The sequence below is a fragment of the Phlebotomus papatasi genome, chromosome 2, assembly GCF_024763615.1.
Source record: "Phlebotomus papatasi isolate M1 chromosome 2, Ppap_2.1, whole genome shotgun sequence".
Classification (NCBI taxonomy): Eukaryota; Metazoa; Arthropoda; class Insecta; order Diptera; family Psychodidae; genus Phlebotomus; species Phlebotomus papatasi.
The window spans coordinates 14,525,143-14,543,858 of NC_077223.1; the positions used below are offsets into that span (position 1 = coordinate 14,525,143).

Sequence of the window (18,716 nt, forward strand, 5' to 3'; positions counted from 1 at the left end):
TGAAAAAAGCCGAGATAAGCTTATAGTAGCTGAGATTCTGTACAGGTGACTTCGAAATGCGTGCAACTCGGGGTGCTTCCAACTCGAAATACGTGAATATTCGATTTTAAGTTGAATTTTCAGGGTAAAGAATTGGGTCGAGAAAACTATTCTCGACGGCAGAAACTGATAAAATTGGTTAAATTTCTGAAGTTGTTAAGACGAAGTTACGATATTTGCTGATAAAAATGACGACTCGTAGGCCTTTGTATTTATTAAATACGCCATCTTAATGTAGAAAGTATTTAGCATTTTGGTTTAAAATTCCATGAGATTAAAAATTTAACGAAAAAAATGTACTGGAAATTTTCATTGAAATAAATTTAGTTGAATAAATCGTCATAAGGCATCGAAATTTATCGTATCTGATTTTTTTTCGATTTTCTGACTTTAATTACTTTGAAACTTATTAAAAACAATTAAAAGTCTTACATCGAAAAATATTCAGGTACGACAACTGTCGATCTATACGACGAAATCGCATGTTTTTTAATATTAAATCAAACTCACCACCTCGCTGAAAATCCTGTGAAAAAATAACCTGCTAATAAAAAAATTGATAAAATACTAAAAACAAGCAAGAAATTTAAAATATTTTCTAGTTAATTTCAAGTCTTCGGGATTAAATCAAATCTTTGCTGGCTATTTTTACCTAATTTTTCTCATCATCTTACAAAACTACGAAGAAAGAAATTAAAAATTTCCCAAGGAAAAGTAGCATTTTTCTATAATGTTTCAAAGATATACATAAAGTATTTAATGAAAAATTTTGTGTATCTCACTAATAAAAAAAAAGATAGTAAAAAATGTGATTTCGATTAAAATAGAAATTAAAAAAAAAACTCGGTGAACGGATGGATTTTACCTTGCAGGGCGACAAATATATCATTTACAGATTTTTGTTTTTTTTTCTTTATATCGACAGATGTCCTAGTAAGAATTCTAATCTCGAATATATCCTCCATATCGTCTCATTGTTTTTTTTTTTCTTTCTCTCCTTTCATATTTCCATTTTTTTTTATCAATTATACTTCAATTAATCGTAATTGTTAGGTAAATTTATTTGATAGTTGATAGTTTTGCGTAATTCTTGTGGTGTTCTGCGCAGCAATTTGAATAGTTGCAGTGCCTACAATTTCTGCCCATACACCACTACCTAGTAGAATCTGGGGTGACTTCCTTTGATGACACGGTTGACGTACTCGTCTTGATCTCGCGCGACTTACCGGGAATGGCTTGCCGGCCCCGTTGCGCCGCACTCAGACTTTGTGGCACACTTTTAGCTGTTTTTGGTTTCGTCGACAGCACACCACGATTCTGTGGCTGCTCCGTCACACTCTCCTCACGCACTTCGCACTTCCTCTCATCCTCCTGTGTTGTTGTTGTTGTGGTTGACCTGAGTGTCGTATCCTCTGGCGGCTCTGTCACGCTCACCATCGGCTCTTCTGTCCTCTCGGCCACCTTAAACGCTTCCAGATTGGCCAGTGTGGACAGCATCAGTGCCTGAACAAACTGGGATCTGCAATCAAAAAATACCAATAGCTAAGTCAAAAAACACTTTGCAATACGCTCGAGCTCATTATTTAAATCCGACTTCGAGCATTTTGCAGAGTTTATTTGCACGGAGGCGGCATTCTAAAGTTTACAACTTCAAAACCGATTGAAGTGAATTGCAGAAAACTATAATAAATTTTTGGCTCATAACCGATCTATTACCGATCCATAGTGGAGGCTGGGGCAATTCACGCATGCCTGATTTTGCGAAATATAAAATTTTTGGATGATAATTTAATAATGTAGAGAAAGGAAAGTGCCCATGCTTTAGATCAGAGGCATGACGTTTCCTATGTTTCTCATATGTGTTTAACGTGCCGAAAAAACTTTGGAGTTTATTCGGTGTTTTCTTTCATAGTGGAATGAATTAGCAAATAATACTAATACAAATTAAATGCCAATTTAAAAACGAAGAGGCTACCGAAAACCCCACTAGAGTGTACTCTTTTCTAACACACGTGATATTCCATTTGAAATTTTGCACACTAGGGGAAGGTTTTGCACCTTCGTAACGTTGCAGGTTCGTAAATGTTGATTTTTTTCCAAGTTGCTAAATAAATATCATCCATGGTCATATATTCTTATAGCTAATCCCACATCTCACATTTCCGGACAACCTTTGGAGCCTACGCCTTTTTTCCTGGGTTCTAGAAGCAAAAATAAAAAATGGGCCTAAAATCGCAATTCTTATGTGTATTATTTTATGCATTTTTTCACGCTTCAAGAGTCTTTTCGAAGAAAAACAACATTCCAAGTTATAGAAGGTTTATCAGGGTTAATATTTACCGTGAAAATCTTTCCCTTGAAAGGGGGTGGAATTGTGGGCGAAGAAAAGTTCACAAAGAATGCCTTCAGTGCAGGTTCGTAAAAATATCAGTAAAAATCATTGACTACCAACTCTGTGAATTCCAGACTGTTTTGGGACACACTGTGCACGACGCTCTGGATATTTTGACCCATCCAGAGATTCCACTGAACAAGTTGACAAGAAAATTGTGATATTACAACGATTACAACATTTTTCAAGAAAATCTCGAAGAAAAACACGCACTTCCACAGCAAAGTGAGACTTCATCAGATGTTTTTGTTTCGCTTCTGTCAAATCGAACATTAAGTCTAAATCTGCTTATGGTAGGTGTGATTCTTTCATTGCCCATGCGGTGCGTTTTAAGCATTTTTCATACAATTTGCTTTGTTTTCAAGCGGAGATTTCCTCATTTAACTTTAAATTAAACACTGGTAATTCTAAGAATCACTGATGTTCAAAAAATGTTCTGTAAGACAGATTCGAAGTATTAGAGAAATTACGAGGATTACAATAGGTGTGATTGCTTCTTTCTGATTTGTGCAGTGATGAAACTAGACTGTTTAAGGTAGATGTGATTCTTTTGTTGCCACTTCGATGCATTTCGAGTATTTTTCATAAAATTTTCTTTGTTTTAAAGTTAAACTTCTCACATTTCATTTTAAATTGGTGGCTGGTCATTTTTGAAATCAGTTATGTCCGAAATATGTTCTGTAAGACTATTTGGAGGTGTCAGAGAAAATCCGAGGATTACAATAGTTGTGATTATAAGAGAATCACACCTAACCGAGCTCTGAACTGACTGTCAGAATGCAGGGAAAAATGGTTTTCCGAGTGTCAAAAAACATGTGTTAGAAAAATAGCTTAAAATTGATCTTTTAATGCGTGATAATTTCTACAAACAGTGAAAAGAAGTAGATAAAAGTTCCATCCAAGTAGTGATGCCCAAATGTTTGTTTCCGGTGTAACGTTTCCGGGGAAAATGAGGCCTTACAGGGGTTGGAAGAAATGGTACGAAGCATTCCGGTACCGGACACATTCGTAAAAAATGCTACTACATTTTCATTTTCCTGTAGAGGAAAATCCAAGGACTTCCAGGAATTTTGTGAGGCAGAATTATGAAACCAATAAGTAAGAGATTTTTTTGATATAGTGATATAATTGATTCGGTTTGTATGGCACTCAGTAAAAAATCTTAAATCTTGGATTCCTTTTTTAGTACGAAGGTTCAAAACCTTCCCCTATATACCTCTCTCTCCGGCTTTTCTTAATATTAAATATTAATCTTATATGTGACACCATGGTGAGAGACATCTTAAATATTTTCTTAGCTTAGCTTTTTGACTTATAGTTCTTAGTGTCGCCTAGCATTTCTTATTCATTGGCTCTATACGAACTTTAGACCTAATGCCGGCTTCAGACTGGGGGTTTAGCCCAGTTCCCGAAGGTCTCAAAAATCTAAATAACAAGCAATTTTATTTATTTTTGAAAATTAATGAATTATTTGCCCTTATAATCCAATCCTAAAGAATAATTTTCTAAAATATCGTGCCTGATTAGGAATTAGAGGAGTTAAGCCAGATGGCTAAGTCTTAGGTCTGAAGCCCATATAAGGCTTAGCCATATGTTTTAATTGGTCTAATTTTTTATCAATCACGATTTTTTGGAAAAATTTAATTTAGTATTGGATTATTACACTCAGAAAAATATTCGAGTGAAATTTACTCGAATCGATGTAAAATTAACTCTTTTTCGTTGTGATTTTCGATTAACTATATTTGAGAGTTGATTTTACTTCTATATAGGTGTAATATTCGGAAGTGTTGTTTTAACTTTTTTTCTAAAATTTACATGACAAAAGAGTGTAAATAACTCTTTTTAAGACTGCAAATAACTCGTTTTAAGAGTTAAAATAACTCTTTCAAATCCCAAAATGGATAGATTTTGCAATTTTATGTTTTTTTTCTAATTTTATCATTTTCTTTATATTAATATTTTCTTGACCTCATCTTACCTATAATCCGAGCGAAATATCATGCATGATGTACGCACATGACTTCATGAACCATTGTTAATCATATATCTAGTTGATGTTCTATATGAACTTTGTCACACGAAAATCTTCTTGACTGAAGTATATTCTTAAAACGAAAACACTTAGGCATATACTTCAGTCGAGATGAAATTACACATCGAAAAAGAGTAATAATTACATCGATATCCGACGAATTAATTCAACTCGCACGAAAAGTTGTTTCAACTCTATTTACTAAAATTTACAACGAAAAAGAGTAACAATTACATCGATATTCGTAGAGTTAATTCAACTCTGCCATAGAGTTGTTTTAACTTTTTAGGTTTTTTCTCAAATAGCAATAAAATTACTCGCTATTTAGGATTTTAAGACCTTCGGTAATTGGGCTAAACCTCTAGTCTGAAGACCGCTTTATTAGACCTAATAGGAAGCTTTGCTAGCCTTTTGCTTTGGAGATTGGTCATCAACGCTACGACGGCAATGGACGCTCATTAATTTTTTTTTTCTCGAAGTATGCCTTCTCTCTATTTTTTATGTAAATTTGCCTTTAAACCTGCTTAGTCTTTAAAAGCCGTATTTTTTAAATAATTGAATAAAAAACATTATAGTTTATTTTATAAATGTTTAACACTTGGTAAACTGCATTAGAAAAGTTTAGATGAGAGAAATCGATAATTTTAAAGCATTTTTGAATAAAAGCCCCAAAATTCTAAAGAGACATTATAATAATTCAAATATTTTCACTAAAAGCATTCTACTCTGTTTCACGCGATAAATTTTTTTCCACTCACCTGTCAGCCCTATCGCGCTCCAGGACAGCCTGTTCAGCCTCCTCGAGTGTGGGCGTCATGAAGCGTGCCAGAAGAAACTGGGATTGTCCCGCCACTTGAACTGCAGCCGAACCAGCCGCAGAAGCTGTCATCTGAAGTTGTGATGCCGTGGCCAGCGGTGCATCGCGACCATTAAGTGTGGCCACAGAAATACCCGCCTGCGATTGCTGCTGCTGTGACGACGAGGAAGCCCCCGCTCCTGAAGACGTCAATCCATTAGAACTCGTGGCGCTTGAAGAAGAGATCACTGGATGTGCTTGACGCCGCGGAAGACGCTCCAAGTGAGCACGAGCCGCCTGTTTATGGCACAAAATAAAATCATCAAAAATGATTTATTTAAAAAAAAAAAACGTTTTTCCTATAAAAAAGTTTTAGTAACTCACGGAGACTTGTTGCCTCTCGAGCTGAATCTGCATCTGCAGCTGATGAAGCTGTGATGTCTGAGGTGCCCGTCGGACTCCCGACAGTTGCGACAGAAGTTCAGCAATGGGATCCACAGACTCACGTCCGGATGGTGACATGGCTGACAGACCACCAGATGAATTGAAGTGCATGTTGGCGCGTCGAGAACGGGGCCCATTGATAGCCCGCCCCGAATGCGGAATTCGCCTGACGCCACCGTGACGAATGGCAGACGGTTCATCGTGCACGAAGCAGTTAAGGAAACTTTCTGATAACACTTTTTTTTTTAAATGTATTTTCAAATAGTGCAAGAGGTTTGACTCTCTGAGGAATTTTCTTTGCAAAGTATCTTTGAGACTCCCCCTTTCTCTCTTTACCTCTCTCACTCTTTCTAAATTTAGATCAATACCTCAAGTATTAATGTAATTATACGAAATTGAAGGTTGCTTTTCGTGTGATTCTCTTTGCCAATAAATTGAAGACTATGTCACATCTGAGGGGAAAATTGTGCCAAATTTTCGTAATTTTTCAATAAACGAGCAACTTGGTCAAAAATTAATAAAAGTAATTTAAGTGTTTCAGTCTATTAATAAAATTAATTCACATAATTAACAAAATTCTGATAATTCTTTCCAATATTTGGAAATTCTTTAATTAAAACTGGGTCATATATTTGTGGACACTATTCTTCATTCTTAAGCATTTCATTGGCAGAATTGATTTTTTTTAACTTGTGTTATGAAAAATTAAAAAAAAACTAAATGAAGGATGTAAATCGCAATATTTTCATTTTTTTTTCTTGAGACAGAAAATTAATATTATTAATAAATTTGGTAAATAAAAGGCACATTTTAACATATTAAATTAATCTTAAAGTTGGTCATCAGCACTAAGACGGCGGTAGTCGTAGAAAACAGTACACAGTCTTGCATCTTCAATTTGTACTTTTAAAATATTGTGATGAATAAAATTATCTATCTATATATCTTGAGGTTTAAGGGTAATTTGAAAACGTCGAAATCGATCAATGGAATAGACCTTATAAAAGCGGATATATAAACAAATCAAAATGATCAGGTTACAACACATTTTGTAAAAAAAATCAAAAAAGCTTCTAGGAATGTGTCACCCCGTAAGTTAATAATTCAACAAAAACTTATTCGAAAACACTATTCTCAGCTTTACTTTGGATAATTTTAACGAAATATTCTAGTAAGGTACGTCCAAAACGGGTCCCAGTCAAATTCCCGAAAGCCAAAATCCCGAAAGGGCCAAAATCCCGAAAGCCAAAATCCCAAATTTCTAAAAGTGTCATAGCTACTTCCACGAAAGTACCTGCGCTTGCTGTAGGCAAAGGGAAATTCTTTGTGTCTTGGGAAATTATTCTACAGATTCTACATATTATTATCCATATTATTTCATCCCTTTCAGGATTTTCAACAGTAGGGATTTATGGTTTTCGGGATTTTGGCGTTCGGAATTTTGACTTCGGGATTTTGGCTTTCGGGATTTTAGCTGGCTCCGGTCCAAAACATATTCGGAAATTAAAAGAAATCGTAGGAGCCATTTTCGAAACAAACCAAAATACATGTTTTGATGGGGAAGGAGGGGCGTGAGAGGAATAACGTCTTGGAATCTCGTTTTCGAACAAATAAAATCAAGATATTTATAGAAAGATATTTATTACCGATTGGGGCCGATACAGCCGAATTGGAAAGTTAAGACCTTTCCATAAAATCCAAATTTAAGTAAATCGGTTGAAAAATGAGTTCTCCAGATTGGTTAAACTTTGACTTTCGAAAATTCGATGTCGAAAATTTTTACGGTCATAGGTATATATGAACGAAATGTTCACCTGAACTACTCTAAAACATATCCAAAAAATAAAAGAATTCGTATTAGCCGTTTTTAAAATAAACCAAAAAACGTGGTTTTTTAAGGGAAGAAAGGGAATAGGAAAAATCATCTCTGGAGATAATATTTTTTATTGAGACTCACCGAAGACCAGAAGTTGTTATATCTTACTGTTTAAGCTCTAGATCGGTAACAAGTTCAAAAAATCGGATTGTATATACTGCTCTCTCTGTGAGTTCGATCAGTAAAGACCGGTGAATTTTTGACATTTCATAATAAATTCTTCTATTACTAACCATGTTGAGAAGAGAATTTAAAATATCCAAAGAAAAAATAAAGGACTGTGACACTTAACACTTTATAAAAACGAGTATACGTCATCGATGGCATAAAAAAACTTTCTGACTAGAAAAAAAATAGAAAAGAATTTTTGGGTCACCGTTGACCCAATTGTCTTTAAACTAAAAACAATTTTTCGTTGCTTTCAAATTAAGATAGGTCAGAACGTTTTAAGTTATACAGACGAAAAGAAGTCGATGTCGATACATACAAATATCTATGCTTTTTCTATGTATCGAGTAAAACAAGTACTTTCCGGAAACGAAATGTAATTCAACAGGTTTTGCTATTTTCCCCCAAATTCCGATAAAAAACTGCTAAAAACTTTATTTTAAAGTTTAAATAAATTTGACATTTTAAAATTTTAAAGTAATTAAAAAAAAATAATGGCTCCGTCGGCTCCGTCACATCTTTTAGATCTCGAAATTTAAATGAAGTCAATATTATCTTCACCCTTTTGTTTCACAGACATTTGCCAGATGTCTATCACACTTTTTCATACTCTTCTTCTTCTTTCAAACACCACAAAAAATTCAATTTATTTTTAGTCTATTTTTTAAAGCGGAAGTATCCTGATCCAAATGAGCTTAATGCTTCCGGCACACCTTTTAGATCTAAAGATTTGAATAAGTTTATCCCACTCTTTCGAACTCAAAATTGGGCTGAACTAAATTTAATTTGGTTATGATGTTCAAAAGAAGAAGAAGAGTGCGAAAGAGTATGATAGACATATCCAGAACTTTTGAGAAAGAACGAAATATAAAGTTTAATTTCATGAAATTTACCTGATACAATAGGTGTGCCGAAGGTTTAAAAAATCTCAATTGGAAAATATAATTTAGCATCTAAAGGTCGATTTGAAAAAATTTAACACTTAAAAATTTTTCTTAGAATTGAGAGATTTCAATCAAAAATAAAAAAAGGAAAAATATGCATTTTCGTATGACTTATATGGGCTTCAGACATAAGGTTTAGCTATATGGCTTAACTACTTTTATTTTTAAATCAATTACGATTTTTTGGAAAAATTTAACTTAGGATTGGATTATTAATGAGAAATGATTTAGAGGGAAGTGGGGCACATTTGAAATTGGCATTTTTCACCTATTTTTAATTAAAATTTAGCCTTATCGTGATATAATTTAGCAGCACAAACATATTGAGAAGCTAAATCACATTTTGATGGCTAAGTTCCACGTAAAAATAGATGAAAAATCTCAATTTCAAAGGTGCCCCACTTCTCCCTTTTAGGCTCTCAAAAAGCAATAAAATTGCTCGCTATTTAAGATTTTGAGACATTCGGGAACTGGGCTAAACCTCGAGTCTGAAGTCGACCTTATAGTGGGCCTTAATTGGTTAATCTGGATTGGTAAAAATTAGACAATTTTACACTGGTTTCAGTCTAAAGGCTCAAGTTTGACCCAGAATGTTCAAATTTCTAAACAGCAAGCAAAACCATGGGGATTTCACATTTTGAAGGGGGTTTACTTACCCTAAAGACACTTTTACAGAAAAAATCCCCAGAGTTTCCCACCATCCTCTCAAGTAAATCGCCTGAAAAGGAAATTATATGTAATATATTTGAAAAGGATATGAGAAATGCGATGAGATCGCGATGGCCGGTACGGTGCTCAAGTGTTAGATGTCCAGCAAAGTCGTCAGTGACGAGATTTGGCTCTCCACCGGGAATCGCTGCACACACTGGACACACAATTTCCAATCCCGTATCTGTATGTTCAGCACCCACATGCTCCACCAGCGCAACATCACTCAATCCCATGCGCTTGCAGTACGGACATGTGAAACTCTGAGGCTGCTCTGGACTGAGCACCTCACCCCCATAATATAACTCAAAGTCTGTCCGTGTGAGGATGCACTGCATGGGATGATCAGCTGAGTGTCGAGTGCTAGTGGCATTCTCTTCATAGCAATTGGCGCATAGATCGTAGTCGTAGCAGATGAGACATTTGTAGCGACGACCACGGAAATTGCTTTTCAGGCACGAGTCACAACTGACACCTGTAGCCAAGAGATATTGCCCAGAAAAATGTGTTAATCACGATTGGAAAATTTACACAAAGAAAACAACAAAAAAACACTCTTTCAACAATTTTCAGAAATGGAAAGCTTCATTTACAATTGAGCATCGTAGATAAATATCAATAAAAACAAGAAAAAAAACCATCCTTGATGGTACAAATTATTCGATTACTGTACATTTTGTTTGACCATTGTTATAAGTTTGTCTTCTAATACTTCAACAGTTATAGTAGGAATGCAAATTGATTCCGGCAGAGTCACTGCCCCAGTGCTTTCAATCTCTTGAATCTATTAACAACTCGAGCAAAATCAGCTGAGAAAAACATATCATTTTCTTTTCTTTTTTAACTAAATTGTAAGTAAGTTTTCGTAAAACGTAGTTAGTTACAATTTGGTTAGTTTTTTTTATTTTTTTAGAGTAAATTCGCGAATGTTAACCCTTTCAAAATAATGGTGGTATAAGACCCGTGGATCTCTGTGATTTGTCTATAGGAAAAGCGGGGATATTCATGAGTCTTATTTGTACTTTATAGGAGTTACTTCAAAAATCCAGAAAACTGTAAAAGAATTTCATAGTATGTAGTAGCTTCTTTAGTAATGTAATTTATAAATAATGCAATTTGTGATTTGCAAAATATTTTTTTTTCTAAGATTGGATAATCGATAAAACGTTTCCTTGTCAACTATAAATCTGCAGTTGATTCACAAAAATAGGAGAAAAGTCCACTTTACCCGAAGAAATACAATCTGATTTTTGAACATAAATTAGTTTAAAAGACATATAGTAATATGACAAATAATTATGTCAACGCTGCAATATACCCGATAAAAATCTCTGCCGCATATTTTATTACATTTAAAGTCTGAAATTCCCTTTTGAATAATAATTAATAAAATATGCACCAGATAAATTTTATAGTATTCCTTATCACAAAAATAATTATAATGGAAATTACTCGTGAAAATTAGACATGTTCATAGGTAAAATTCACATAATTATATGTCGTATTATTATAATTATATGTGTTTCAAAATTTATCTATATTCAAAATACAGAATAGAGTAAATTAAGCTAATTCAAAACCTGCTACAAATAGAAATTTTCTGCTACTCCAAATGGAAACGTCACTGTTTTCACGATAAATACAGTACTAAATTACTATATTTATATATTTTCCATATCGCAGTTTTATTATTTGTTAATTTTGTTCCAAATAAAGCGAAAATCCATTTATATTCACAAATTTTAATTTGTTTATTTCTCAGAAAAATTAAAAGTTATTTTCACCATCGAATTTTTCATCGATCGACCATATTTTCCAATGAAAAACACAAATAAGGTGATTGTTGTTTATTCGTTTCGTTTAACATTTATTTTGATATTTCTGGCTAATTTTAGTTAAATTAAGTGCTAATCTTTATTTTTAAAGGTATTTAAAGTTTTCAAATGGAATAATGACATATTTCATGAAGAAAAAGGCTTTTTCTGAATTGTCTGCAAATGCTTCAAAAGGAAACATCGGAAATATGATTTTCTTTGGAGAGATTTTCTTATGTTTTAGATGGGAAAGGAGAAAAGACCAGGAATAAGAATAAATCCTGCACTCATGAGCAACTTAACAAGGTTTTGGAAGTCTTTCGTTGCGGTTTCACTTACACTGTTTGTCTCCAATTAGAAACTTTCACTTGTCTCCATTTGGATTAATTTGTTTCCAATTGCAGCATTTTACACTGGCGTATATTTCTTGTATTTAAGAAGTTTTCAAATTATATTTAAAGAATTTTCACTAAAGAGTAACATTCTAGAAGAGTCAAGGAGCAAATTTATGTAATTCTCTTCAGAAAAAATATGAACTTAATGTGTTGAATCTTCTGTCAAATTTAAAGCGTCTGGAAATGGTTTTGAATTAGGACATTTACCCTATATATATATTTTTTCTAAAACTGCTTTCAATTTTAACCGAAATTTACGTTATTTCATTTAACTCTTTTGCATCTTGAGGAATTCTCGAATACCCAAAGAAAATATGGATGTTCTGGGAAAAACCATTTTTTGAATATTGAGAATTTATAAAAATTCGATTTTTGTGATTACAAACTTAAAGGATGTTCAAATTTAGGATATTTTTGCAGGAGTCTGATTAATTCGTGACCTGAGATATTTTTATTCGAAAAAATCGTGATATAGGCACGGTGGATAGGGGGAGACTGTGGAGATTTGGGACTAGTTTAACAGCCGACTCTGATAGAACATTTCTCTCACCATCAACAATAGCGAAATCCGGAAGTCGTCGGAAAGGAACAATCACTCAGGGAAACACATCAACTATTTTTTGCTAGGCGTTTTAAACCCCACCAAAACCCAAGAAGAATCGAATGCAAACATATGACTAAAAAAATCGCCATCTTAAATTTTTGAAGGAAAAAGCTTTTAGTACTTTAGAAAGGTATATTTTGTAACCTATTTGGTAAAATTTGGATTTTTTGGAAAGGTCTTAGAATTTCCAACCTGATTGCATCGGTCGCAATCGGTAATGAATTGGTTAAGTACCCGTAAGGGCAGAATAACATTGAAAATAAAATGCTCACCATTTTCATTGAAATTCTTACGCAAATTTTCCTCATACTCCGTGGCACTAGATGAAAATAATATAAGAAAATTGAAGAAAAAAAAAACGAAAATTCGATAAACGGTGAGCAAAAAAAACTGTAAGAGAAATTAATCGTGCAGTTTTTTTTTGCTCACCGTTTATCGCATTTTCGTTTTATTTTTTCAATTTTTTATATTATTTTCACCTAGTGCCACCGTCCTAGGTGGTACCTAGTGCCATTCCCTCTTATGACCTCTTGTAATCCTGACTAAAGCCCTGAATACGCCTCAGAAAAAAATTCCAAACTTAACCACTTATGAAGGCTTAGAGTCCGAGCCGAAAGCTCTGGACATAGCTGATGTTATTTAAATGAGTAATCTTTCTTCCCGAGGACTTTCGGATTTCCCGATTGTTGATGATGAGAGAAGTGTTCCATCAGGGTCGGCTATTAAATCAGCCATAAATTAAGAAAGGGATATGAAACCATATCCTGAACATCTCCTATCTTGTCGCACGGTACCCCGGATTGGGCATATCAAAATTCTCATGACATGACAAATTCTCGTCTAATCCAATAGCGTTACCGTAGATGGTGTATTATTTTTTTCATTAATAGAAAAATTAGGTTTGTTTAACATAATTTTCAACAATTTTTTTGTAGGCTCTACTCTACTTTTATCAGAATCTTTCTTCATTAGCTGCTTGGGGAGATCATGGAAGAAAAACTTTTCTTACGATCAGTAGAACTGACCAGAAAGAAACTTGAAAAGCTGGACAACGATTTTAAAGGAAACATTGCCAAAATGGATCAACATAAGAATGATTTGATTATATGTGTGAGAAAATATCGACAGCTTGAAAAGGATTTTAGTCGTATAAAATGTGATCCTAAGGAACATGAAGTTGAATTTTATATTAAAAAAATTCATAAATTAGAAAGGCAATTCAAAATCTATGAAAAAAAGCTTGAGAAACACACAAAAGTTATTAAAGAATATTTAAAGAAAAATAAGCAAATAAACATCGAAAATCAAAAATTGAAAAGGGAACTGGAAGAAATTAGCATAAGGTATGCCATTATTCGATGAGGAGGTAAATGATTGTAGAAGTTGTATATGCCAATGGTTAAATTTAATAATTTTTGAAAATCAAATAAAAATTGTATATCATCGAATAATAAGTGAATTTACAAATGAATAAGAAAAATACTTTTTGTTAAAAATATTTGCTTAAAATTTTCAAAAAAGATAATACGAAACATTTTTAAATTGTGTCAAAGAACAAGACATTTCCACCGTTTGGTCCTAGAGGGAATCAACGCTGAGACGGCGGTAGACGCATGGAAGTGAAAAAGGTCAAGACTGAGATGAAATAAATTCAATTGAATTATAATATTTCAATTGCTTGTTGAATTACTCAAATTTCCTGAAAAAATCCATGGATCAACTTCAATAACAACGTTAAATAAAATTGAGTTGCCTGAAACTTGAGTCGTCCGAAGACAGCGCACTTTCCCATACCTTCTTAAACGAGCAAATTTTTGAGAGATTAGTGGAAATCGAGAATTATGGAAAATAAAGCATTGAAATGAAATATTGGACTTTACTCCCATAATCAAAATTTGGATTTATCCGGAAACCCAGAAAAATGTTGATTCTACTCCTAAAATAACAAAATAAGGATTTATCTTGAAATTTGAAAAAAAGTTCTCATTACCCTGAAATAGGAGTAATTTTAACATGGTAATCATATTACCCCGAAATAGAAGTAATATTAATCCGAATAAATGTTAAATCAAATTCACTGCAAAGAAAAGGCACTGACATGACTAAAAAATGTTAAATTTACTCTCTTTTTTATGCTACAAAGAACCAGGCAAAAGGACAATGGGCAAAAATGTATGGGAACTAGTCCAACCCTTTGCGAGAGATGGGACTAGGCCCATTTTGTACACTGAGAGAAATCCGAAAAAGTTAAGATAACATTCCGGAAATGTTAATTTTACCCTGCATTATTGATCCGAAATCGGTGTAAATATTACCCTTTTTAGGTGTATTGGGGGTTAAAGTTACCCTTTTTCATGTTAACTTTACCCTTAAAAAGGTGTAAAATTAACATTAAAAAATGTTGATATATTTTTACACATAAAAAGTGTTAATGTTATGAGGAAAAAAAGTTAATCGCACCCCCTTTTTTCTCAGTGTATTGTGTGAGTTTTCTTAATACGATTGACCCGTGGAACCGGTAGCAGCCAAAATTTAGAGTCTTATGTCCACGTAAACACTAAATTGTGTTATGGATTATTGATTCTCGTAATTTACTGTGGTCATACTCCACTACTTCCATACTTTCGTAGCCTAAAAAATCGAATAGAGCCTCTAACAAGAAGTTCTACATTTTCTTCAATTTCTCATACTTTCATTTATCCAAACTTGGAAAATTAATTGTTAAGACACTAAATAATTATTGACGTTACACTAAAATTTTGTTATTTTTGAAATACTCGAAATGAATTTCAGTTTATGACTATAAATGAAAGTGATTCTATTTTTTTGTCCCAGCAGAACATCACTTTTGACGCATTTTCAGTAAAAATACAGACCTTTTGCGGCCAGTACTGTACTTTTTCGACGTAAGGCCATTAATTTAACATTTCTAAATTAATTTTTTTTTCAAATATACTTGAAAAAAGTTACCAAAAGTTAAAAAACTCAAGTTTTAAAGGATGATTCTATTTTATTGGTCGCCACTGTACATTTTTATTAATTTGATGGATATTCATAGATTGATTAGGTAAATCTGAAAAATTGCAGTGAAAATGAAGAGATAAGGATATGGTCTGTTATAGAAAAATCTGCCTTGAGCACTACTTTACAATTCTCTAAAACGACCAACATAAGATAAACCGTTATTGTATAAAAGGATTTTCGGTAAAATTTTCTTAACATTTCTTAAGAATTTGTTTTATGCTCTAGTACAGTAGACTCTCGCTCAATCGGCTCCTTTTCAATCGGGTGCAAAATTTTGTTGACAATTTTCACGTTTAATTGTGAAGCAAATTTGCTCAAATTCGTTGTAGTTCCTCTTATTTTATCATGATTCTTTATAATTGAGCGCTTTTTGTGGAATTTACAATGACATTGACGCTCAATTCTATCGATAATTTGGATGACATTTTGCCCCATATGCCCGATTAAGAGAGAGTCTACTGTACTTTTCCTAGATGCATTTGAGATTGGTCCAGGAAACAAAAATTGCTACCTCTGCCAATAACAATTCGATGGTATGTATCTCATTCGTGACGAAAAGCTTGACCATTTTGCCCATTGTCCTTTGTCCTAGCAATTTTGACAATTTCCACAAAATAGACGTTTAGTTTAGAAAATGTGGCTCAAAAAGCAGATTTTACTTTCGAGATAGAGAAATGAACAGAGGTAGATTTCCTATAAGAATATGCGTATCAGAAGAATTTCTTATAGGATTTTTTTGGGCTCTTAAAGTAGTTAAATACCCGTTTTAACAAATTTTGCCCCAGCCTCCCCTAAAGTTAAATGAAATTATTTGCCTAGATATGTTATACAGGCTTCAGCAGATACAAGGCTTAGTCATTTGACTTAACTTCTCTAATTTTTTATCAATCACGATTTTTGGAAAAATTTAACTTAGTATTGGATTATTAAAGATAAATGACCTATTAGGCTCTCAAAAAGCAAGAAAATTGTTCGCCATTTAGGATTTTGAGACCTTCAGGAACTGGGCTAAACCTCGAGTCTAAACTCTGGAGACCGCTTTATGCGGGCTTCAAAAGATATAAGGCTTAGCTATACGGCTTAACTTCTGTAATTGTCACCTAAGATTTCTAGAAAAATTTAGATTTAGGATAGCATTATTAAAGGTATACCTATAAGATTCTAAATAAGCAATAAAACTGGTTGATATTTAGGATTTCAGAGCCTTCGGAATCTGGGCTAAAGCCCTAGTCTGAAGACCGGTTTACGGTCCGGAAGGAGTTAAAGAAGTTTTTAGTGTATTTAGTTCAATCTTTCAAGATCAATAGAGTAGCCTGGCCAGTTTATTTTAGTCCAGTGCATAGCCCCAAATATCCCTTCTTATGGTAGGGTAAGTATGCCAAATTTCAGCAGTTGCATGAAAGCGCCAAAATCTCAAGTTTGAAATGTAATAGGGTAAGTGTGCCAAATTCCGGCCAGCTTGCAACTTCGGCCATCTTTTTGTTCCTCGAATTTCTATGAACTTTTAGATTTTACGTACTTTAGAGATTATAAAATGGAAAAGAATAACAAAAAATGTAGCTTCGACAAATGAGATGACGTGAAAGAGATATTAGAAGAATTCCCGAAGGGCAAGGAACTATGAGAATGAAGGTGGCCGAAATAGAGCACCAAAGCTATGTCTATATTTTTATTCATTTTAAACTCTTTACAAGGTTCCACACCACTCTTTCAGAAGAAAGAATAAAAAAATCAATTTGTATTTAAAATATTATATTTCAAACGAGATTTTGACGTTTGCATGCAACATTGCCGAAATTTGGCACACTTACCTTATTTTTATTACAAAAAGATTTTTTTTAAACTTTTTTATAAGAACTATTGTTTGGAACCTTGTAGACCGTTTATCGTCTTTATTTTCTCTAAAAATCATTCTAAAGACTATTTTAAAATGAATTAAAATATAGACATAGTATTGGTGGTCTATTCCGGCCACCTTCATTCTCATAGTCCCTTGCCCTTCCGGAATTCTTTCAATGTCTCTTTCAGATCATCTTGTTCGTCGAAGCGACTTTTTTTTGTTATTTTTTGCACTATATAATCTACAGAGTATGCAAAAACTAAAAATTCATGGAAATTCGATAAACAAAGAATGTGGCCGAAATTACAAGCTGACCAGAATTTGATACACTTACCCTAATAGATCATGTGACCATCTCATTTTAAGCAAGATATTGCCTAATATCAATTCTAATTTGCAAAAGTAATTAGTCCATGAATCAGAAACGTCTAGCATGTTAATATTAAACAGGTCAAATGGATGTTTTTATTTCTAAAACCTCCTCTCCTTCATCCCAGACTTGGTGCCAGAAAAAAAAATTGAATATTTCAAGATAAACTGGAAAAAAATCTTGATTATTCTAAACAAATAAACAGAACAGTTTTCTAAGAATTAATCCAATAAGAATTCTTGACATTCTCCGTAATTTTTGACCTCAATTCCCCTTACAAAGACTTGGCATCTTTTACTCCCTCAGAGATCCCTCAACCACGATGACGGGGGGCAAGGGTGGTTAGAAAATTACTCAATTGATTATGCCACAAAATTGTGGATCCCTTTGTCATCCCCTTTGAATTCCACAAAGAAATTTTCCACATAACTTTTCTAAGTATGTGATGTCTTCTGGTCAGAAAATAGAGTCTTCCGGACGAAGTTTCTGCCTGATCAACTTTCACCCCCTCTGGGTGGGCACGAAAGGTAATCCCTCCAAGGTGGGATAAGTGCAGAATAGAATGAGAAGATTTTTTCCTGCGTACGCAATTGTTCGGTGAAAAATTTTCTTCTTGTGGTGTAAAAATAGATAGCATTTTTCTTCGTGAAAATATGCTGAAAATTTTCCCTGAAACGTCACATTTTCCGATGTGTCAGTCAAATGACAAAGAGTCCCCCAAAAAGTACACGGACTTTTCGCATGGGGTTTTCTCCAAAATACCCCGCGACAACATATGACTAGACACATTTAGCACATTGCCAATGATCCCAAGAAGACTTTGTCACAATTTTCCATGGTATTTTCCCCAATTAGAGCCAGGAAAAACAGGTCGTCGAAAAAATAAGTAACCAAAAGCATTTTCGAAAGTTTCCATCCATCTCTTTCTGTCGCTTATTCGAACATCAAAAAATATCATACCTTCATGGCGACTCATTATTTCACTGATTTTTCACAAATTTCGATGTACTCTGGGTGCAATACACAGTATAATCCAATGGAAAACATCAAGTGGACACACTCTTTTGTACGTTTATGTACAATTTTATCACCAATATACACTCTTCACTGCTTGAAAATTTATTTTATTTTTCACACACAACTCGCAATTTCGCGAGAAAATTTTTCTATAGCCAACTTATTCATCAGACAACACCAAAATGACAAGCTATTTTGCAGCCCACCTGGTGGTCAACACTGGCAAATATCCCACTGCAATGGAAAATGC

General features: G+C 33.7%; 3 protein-coding genes across 3 annotated transcripts in view; 1 reads left to right on the forward strand and 2 right to left on the reverse strand.

Annotated features, from left to right (window-relative positions):
• The window catches only part of LOC129802702 (parathymosin-like), a 265,721-nt gene that overhangs the window by 110,627 nt on the left and 136,378 nt on the right, over positions 1–18,716 (reverse strand). The gene's annotated exons all lie outside the window — the stretch shown is intronic.
• The window catches only part of LOC129802697 (tRNA N(3)-methylcytidine methyltransferase METTL6), a 109,762-nt gene that overhangs the window by 28,969 nt on the left and 62,077 nt on the right, over positions 1–18,716 (forward strand). The gene's annotated exons all lie outside the window — the stretch shown is intronic.
• Positions 740–18,651, reverse strand: LOC129802689 (E3 ubiquitin-protein ligase Kcmf1). Its single transcript, XM_055848703.1, has 5 exons — positions 18,410–18,651; positions 9,453–9,877; positions 5,647–5,907; positions 5,225–5,559; positions 740–1,558 (listed from the first exon to the last, which is right to left on the reverse strand). Exons 1-5 carry the CDS (start codon positions 18,423–18,425, stop codon positions 1,192–1,194), a joined length of 1,404 nt encoding a protein of 467 aa, XP_055704678.1. The 5' UTR covers positions 18,426–18,651; the 3' UTR covers positions 740–1,191.